The sequence below is a fragment of the Amphiura filiformis genome, chromosome 19, assembly GCF_039555335.1.
Source record: "Amphiura filiformis chromosome 19, Afil_fr2py, whole genome shotgun sequence".
NCBI classification, from domain to species: Eukaryota; Metazoa; Echinodermata; class Ophiuroidea; order Amphilepidida; family Amphiuridae; genus Amphiura; species Amphiura filiformis.
Genome location: NC_092646.1, coordinates 46,945,525 through 46,953,471, shown reverse-complemented (window position 1 = coordinate 46,953,471; position 7,947 = coordinate 46,945,525). Strand labels below are relative to the sequence as shown.

Genomic DNA, 7,947 nt, shown 5'->3' with positions numbered 1-7,947 from the left:
GTTCAATTCTGAGGCAGATGAAGTGAATGACAAAGACCTCGCAGCCCAGTTCTAAACAGAATAACGGTTGGCTGTCTGTACATCCTAACATGGGACTCATGAAAGGCATGATGGCAGAATAGTGTCTGACATTGAACGATTCACACAGGTTAAAGAAGATTTTTTAACAAATCGTTACACAATATAATGTACAGTTTTATTCACAATTTAAGTAATTGATTTCGTTCCTACCATGGGTTTTCTATCCCCATTTCTTTATTCATCAACTGATTTCATCAAATGAGGACTGATTTTGGAGCTAAAGGGTATGTATTGGCTGCAGGTATAAATGTTAAGAAATACATGTATGTCTTTGTTTATGATACACAGGTCGGGACACAGGTGTGAACAGAACATAACTGGTACCTTTATTATTTTGCTATCTGTAGTTAAAATGCGTAAAACTATTGTTAGTACAACTTTCTGGAAGCAATGTTTCGCCCCTCTTACACCCCTCCCCCTCCAGAGTCTATGCAAATTAGACCTATGCTGTCAACGTGGATTTATGTATAGCTTTTCCATCATAAAGTTCAAACGGCTCCTTGCTTGGTGCCACAGTTACATGCACCATAGCCTTGGCAAGAGTTGTTGTGGGCGTGGTCACCAAGCCCGGCGAAAAGAGTTGAAATGGTGTCAAGAGTTTTTGTAGAATCATGTCGTAACCTCGGCTCTCGTTCCTATCACACATCAGAAGCCTGCAAAACAAAATTGCATCGAGGAGTTAGCAAAAGAAGGCCCTATCTGCACAACCTGGTCTCCAAACTATATAGACTGCGCTAATTTACCAATATTCTTAAAGTGATCGTATACGGCAGTTTAAGATATCTTACAAATAAAGCTGAAACATGGGGTTTGGGAGTATCCGGCCTCGGGCCTGCCGGCCCTGCGGCATTGATGATTTTGTTTATACTGGGATACTCAACATATCTTCAAAATATAGGTTAAATGCTTTTAATTTAATTCATAACAACAGATATTGACCATTATAAAAATTATAAAAACAGCCGTTTCTCAACAAGCGATATATTTTTAATTCCCGGGGGCCGACTGTCTGATGCAATGACGTCATGGTTATTTGTAGTCAATAGTCGTCAGCCTTCAATATATACTGGGACGTCATTGCACTTGACAATTTCGTTTTTATTGAAATAAAACCATGTGATTTGTGCTTGATAATTATTTTTCTTACATGTAATAGTTATTCCACGAGTGGCCTTCAGGCCACGAGTGGAATAAGTTACTTGTACCAGGGCAGAGTGATACATGGCAAAAAGGAGCACTCTACAAGGACAAAACTCTACCACCTGTTATATTTTTAAAGTTTATGCTAGAGGGTGGGACAAGTGATCTTCCATGTGACTTATTATGTCTGGAGTAGAATATGGGAGTGGTACATGGGTTTTGACTCCACTCTAGAGTGTGGTACTAGGCAGTAAAACCACAGAGGTATGGTACAAAAAAGACATAATGTTGTGATTGCCGGAGACATCCTTTAATGCCAGTGTATAACAAACTACCCCAAGAAAATATCTAAACAAGATTTATGATAAATAGGGCTATCTGTGTTTACATTTAGTTAATAATAACTATAGGTTATACATGCATCAATCAACCGTGACAGGGAGTGTGCATTTCAAATGGAGTTACCTAAATGGGTGAATCCATTTGAAATCTACACCCCTGTGTGGCCTTTTAAGTCTTTCATAGGGGGTATATGGATTTCAACTGGAACAGCTCAAATGACTTACCCGGGTCTGTAGATAGATAATCTTTTAAACCCTACACTCTTCATCTCTTCTTCGACCACACCCTGGTGTCAACATAAAAACAAGATACAGTACATTGTTATGTTATTGCAACACCCGCTTCACACTGATCGATACGCAAGGGAAAGGACGAAATACTTTTTGCCACAATTACCTATAGTTTAGTTGAACCAAGACAAAGGTCAATCAAAATATATCGATCTACAGAGCCCTTACACTCTTAGAAAAAAGGTTTTATGAAGAACCTTCAAAGGTTTTTAGATGTCCTGGATATATATACAATGATTTCATTAAAAACTGAAAATGGTTCTGGAAAGGTCAGATAGAATGAAGCATTTCAGCACTGAAAAGGGTTCTGGAAAAGCCATAAAGAACATTATGAGGTTCTTTCGATTTAATAGAACCCTTTTCTTTTGAGCTGTCCTGCATGTAGAGCCCCAGATCCATTTTCCTGGGTCCCTTATCATGCTTATACAGGGTGTCCCTGAAAGAACTGTATCGTCGGAAACTTGAGTATTTTAACGCCACAACTAGCCTAATCATGAAGCTCCCATGGCCAAGTGATTAAGGCCTAGGTCTCGTAAACCTGAGGTCCTGGGTTCGATTCCTAGGGGGGATCACTTTTTCTACTTATCTCCTTTATTGTTTGCGACGGCGAACCTGGTGAAAAATAATGTTTACATGTGTAGAATGTTTGGCTTTACAAAGAAGAATTATAGACATAACTGGATACCTTCATATAGAAGTACAGGTGGTCTTTGCTTTTGTCAGCGCCTTGTGACGAGATGAGGTTAAAATGAGTTGTTCCTCCTTTTCTAGAAAGTTCTGCTATTTTCAACACATAGTCTCGGTCAACTCGTAAGAATCCCTCCTGTTTAGAAAACAAAATGGAGTGGCATGCAAGCTTAGTACTAGACTCCTCCGTAGTTCAGTTGCCCATTGTGCATACTCTGGCTATCATATTTAAACCTCCAACTCCAATTTGTATTAATTTGCGCACAATTGATAGATTGTCCCATATGGAAAGGTTTCTATACAAAAACGATTCTCTTATAAACCATCATGCGCACAGTGTACACCTCGATACACCCGATAACACATTGTCGTCCAAGAGCTCTCAAGCAAACAGTGAATTGTCTCCGCACCACGGTTGTTTGATAGCATGTAAAATCGAGTCATTTTTAAAAACAGTTGAACAATGATGGCGCTATTTATCCAAAATCTTGTTTGCGTCTTTACAAGGGGTAGACACTTGTAAAATGGTATTAGAACATCAGCAAACAGACTAACAATTGACAAGGGAATTTTCAAAAAAACTTTTTATCATGAAATGGAAGGTATAACTCATATTATTTGGCGAATTTAAATTTAAAATGTAAAAAGCGCCCTCAATTGGCCCGCTAATGTATATTTTATAGAATTAAAATTTACCACAAAAAAGTAGAAAAAGACGAATACTTTGATATATAGAAACGAAAATTGATGTTAAAAATTGCTACAAAATATATGTGTATATACAGTTTATTAGCGTGATAGATGTAGGTATAATTCAGGTCTAGAATTGGACATTATAATAATGTAGAAAAGTTAGTAAATGATCACATCAAACACACGTGTATCCATGTGGCACAGTCTTTGATTATGTACTACACGGTTGAGTGCATAGCATTGTAGGAGCTGTGGAGCTTCTAGCTGAAAAATGGGCCTCTTTGATTGTTTTTATCGAAACCTCAAGTGTTCCCTTCATCCAATCAGAATTTTTTATATCAAACGAAAGCTAACACTTCCCCCTAAAAACACTTTTCGTCACTAGGTCAACAGTTAACGCAATTGAATGTGATAGCAAGGCGAATGTGGTAAATCTGTTGAAAACTACCTATCCAAGCACATTTTTCGACCAAAATGTAGGTTTTAAAAGTCAAAACCTTAAGTGTTCCTTACAATATTTTTCAAATTTTATGTCATCAAATGAAAAGGCACACTTATATTGTCCATATACTAGCGTCACTAGAATGAGCAATGGCCAGTTCTGTTTACATTGCAAATCTTGTGCAAAAAGTTCGTTTTTTGTCATACGGTTGTAAATTCAATGATCTATGAATTTGCTAAAGACCGCTTACAAATTGATATGACATCTGATTTTTCCTTCAGGACAATTTCTGCCGGCTTTTGGAACAGGCTCACTACACTACAACATGACAGAAACACTCACTCGCTGTGGTTACAATAAGTATTTTGTTTTGAGAAAAAAGAGTAATTTTTTTTTTTTTTTAAATTCTCCCCTTTTTTATTATAATGGGTATAAGTTGGGCTATTGACTACTTTATTTGGTATTCAGGTTTAGGAAATCTCTATTAATTAATTACAAAATATCACGCGACGAACGATTTGAGTACACTTGACCTGTGAAGCTCTATGATCTATGCCGGAAATAAGTAGGCCTATTCCCGATATACCTCCCTCCGCATAGCCTTACTTACCCTGCCAACTTTATCTAAGGATGCCCCTAAGCAGGAGTATCCAACATCGTGACCCTTAAACACATCAGCAGACTCCTCGAGCTTCTCAAAATCAATGACTCTCTGCTCCTGTCAAATATAAGAAAAGAATGATAATAGACAGACCCGAAAGCAGAAAGATCCGAAATATTTATATGTATAAGGGTCTTCATCGGTTAGTTCAAACGTTCGCTAATCCTCTGGTACGCTAGCCTCCGAAAAGTTTACTAGTATCCTGAACCTAACCCTGCCTTAGTTTTCGAACTAGCGAACCCTTTTTATGTTTCGGACTAGGAAACCGTGTTTACGGACTAGCGAGCCTTAACCTTAATACTACGAAGATTTCTTACCCGTCATAAAACACACACGCATTCACGCCCAAACGACCTAAGCTAATCGCAGATCCATCCTTTGCGCTCGTTTTAGTGTTTTACCCCAGCACCTTACCCGGGGTAGGACAGGCCATCAAAGTTGGCTATAGAGAGGATGGTGAGGCTCCAATGCTTTTCATTTCGCTCTTGTGGAATTATTCCAAGTACTATTGACTTTTTATTCGTTAGTTAGGTGAAAATAGTCATTTCCTTTTAGGAGAAAATTCGGATTTTTGTAGAATTTGGAATTTGTAGCAGAAAATCAATTTTTATACATAGTCAGAATTTCCCAAACTTGCATGGGCGCCCTCACATTATGACGACATAGGGACTTTATGTGAGGGATGTTTGTACTAATTTTGGTATCACTGGTTAGAGGGGACCCATAGCTATACATTACTACCAATATAACGGTATATGACGCTTATAATTGAAAAATAGGGGGGTTGAACAACCCCCACCCCTTCATAGTCCGTGTTACAAGATATGCCTCAGTAGTTCTAGGGTTAATGTCGGACTTGCGAGCCTTCTGTCTAATGCCTATATACATTTTAGATATGAGGCTTCAGTGACAAATAGTATGCAACCAGCTTAAAGCTGGTTAACTCCTACCCTTTTCGAAGCTATCTGTGAAATAGTTACATGCACAGATATGGCGCTCTATGTACACTGGATGACAGGTTAACATCCCCTCCGAAGGATGGATTACTCTCATGTTTCACTGATGGAATATCATACAGGTTTATCTTAATTGACCTTTTCGGTAAATCCCATAAGCCTTTTTGGGAGTACACCTGCGATATCGTCATCATGGTCATTTGACGTCAGTACGTGTTACGACGATGACGTCAAATGACGATATCTCAGGTGTACTCGCAAAAGCTTATGGGATTTACCGAAAAGGTCAATAGGCTGCATCGTATGAGCAGATTGAAAATGTGCAAAATTGAAATATCATAATGATGACTTCTTGTGAAGGGGTTATTATTTTGTACTGCAAATTCCATGGCGTCACTACGCGTCACGACGATGCGCACATCGTTTAGCGAACGTAGTTACTGCGCATTGCAAGTCGGCGTGACGTCAAATGACGATATCTCAGGTGTACTCGCAAAAGCTTATGGGATTTACCGAAAAGGTCAATAGGCTGCATCGTATGACCAGACTGAAAATGTGCAAAATTTGTTATATTGTACTGCATAAAGGTTACTCACAACATTGAAATCTTGTCCAAGTAGTTCTTTACTCAACTGAACATTTCTTCTGCCAATAAGCGTGACTTTACTGAATATCTTTGTCTTGGCTAATTCCTTCACTAGTTCCTTCCCAGTCTCACCGGTGTAGCCAACCACAAACGCTGTCTTGTCCCGTCCTCGAAATCTCTCGATATTTGTAGCAGCATTTTGAGCTATACTGATTAACAAAATAACACGCTTTTAATTATTGCAGACCTGGTAATACAGGGGATAATATCTAATTGAGCCCTATAGCACTACGGTATCGATATTTCGATGGTTCTTTCTATCGTACCTCGAACATTTATATAGTGCTTTCGTTTTTTATTTAAACGAAAAAACGATAACATTGCACATGTGCAAATGCTATTATTATTATTATTACTATACTTGATGTAATTTATTATAATCACCTGCCGGGGTAAGAAAAAAAGAGTCATCGGTACCTACCGATAGTCATAATATAGGACCAAATAAGAAGTGGTGCCTTTTCTTTATATTAGATTGCACCAGGACAGACTGTATATAATAACCATCGTGATTTTGCACAATGACGAACAGATGACTATAAACCGCTCCTATCTAACACGTTCAGTAATTTACATAGTTCGCCAAGCGCCAGGAGCGACAAGGCAAATCGGCTTAAAAAGGCACTATAAACCGCCCCTATGTAATACGTTAGGTACTTTACATGGTTCGCCAAGCGCCAGGAGCGACCCAGCTTTGCCTTTTAAAATGATGGCAACGTCGCCCTCTGTTGACAGGAAAATACTTTATATGTGCTTTTGGCCCCTGCACATGTTTAAAACAAAACTGCCAACAGTTGGTTTTGCTTTAAACATGTTCAGGGGCCAATGACACATAAGAGGTTTTTCCTGCCCAGCGACGATAGGTGGTTTATAGTTGTGCAATACGATACCTCAAAATTAAGATTTGTTCAAAATGCTTCATGAACACTTCTTGTTGGGCCGCTATTTAAGTACACCCTCTATGGAAGACATGCTCTTAATCTTTCACACACGGGAGTGTGATTTTCAAATGGAGTCACCTATTCTGGTAACCCAATCCGAAATTCACACCGTGTCATGTCTTCCATAGGAGTGTATGGATTTTAAGCCCATTGAAAATCGCTATGCCTACCTACCTTTCGACGTTTACATTAGCGATTGTAGTCGCAACAGAAACGGGTATGTTGACATAGAACCCAATAACTACCGCGACAACGACCGTAATAACTGCCAATATACCCAGCACATTACGACGGTATAGACACCACAAAAACGCAATGGACATCAACACAAATATTGTTAACACCAACAGTATCTTGAATACAGCTTTCCGGTCCAAATCTTCCTCGTCCATTTTTGGGTCCATGTTTTTGGAAGTATTAACACCATCCACTACTGAAAAAAGAGCAAGTTATACCAACTTGACGTGGGGAAACAGGTACTATTAACACAAACAGTATGCAGGGAGAAAAGTGAGAAACTTAGACACAAGAGCAGGCTATTCCATTTGAAATTCATACACCCCCTATGCAAAACGTGACCTTAATGTCCCACACAAGGAGTGTTGATTTCAAATGGAGTGACCTATTCGTGCAACCCCAACCTTGGACTTTGGGAAAAAACTGAAACACAAACTTAATTAAACATAACTATCTATCAAATAATTATGATAAAAGTGGTTTAAGTTTGATCGATATATGAATCCAAATCACAAGTCTAAATTTAATACTTAGTTGGATTGGTAGAGATTTGTAAATGAAACCGATGAACAGTGGTAAATTGTTACCCTTTTATAGTTGGACAAAATCGGCGACATGCTTGGGTTATAAGAGACCGTTCACAAACACTTGTTAGGGGGGCCGGATGCAAAAAGGGGGCCCTGAAAATTTTTAACCCTCCTAAGGGTGGCCCTGAAAAAATGACCACAAATTTTTCTGGGAAAATTAAGTTTATATGCTTTTCTATGGGGTTGGCCCATAATTTTCATGTCAAAAAGGGGGGCCCGGAAATTTTTGAGATCTCAAAAGGGG

The 7,947-nt window shown here is 38.8% G+C and overlaps 1 protein-coding gene across 1 annotated transcript; it reads right to left on the bottom strand.

Moving 5' to 3' along the window:
- Positions 1 to 302: 302 nt before the first annotated feature.
- LOC140140612 (oxidoreductase HTATIP2-like) lies at positions 303 to 7,283 on the bottom strand. The gene is made up of 6 exons (XM_072162370.1): positions 7,054 to 7,283; positions 5,889 to 6,087; positions 4,286 to 4,390; positions 2,539 to 2,676; positions 1,788 to 1,849; positions 303 to 734 (listed from the first exon to the last, which is right to left on the bottom strand). The coding sequence occupies exons 1-6, from the start codon at positions 7,281 to 7,283 to the stop codon at positions 524 to 526; spliced, it is 945 nt and encodes a 314-aa protein (XP_072018471.1). The 3' UTR covers positions 303 to 523.
- Between the last annotated feature and the right edge of the window lie 664 nt (positions 7,284 to 7,947).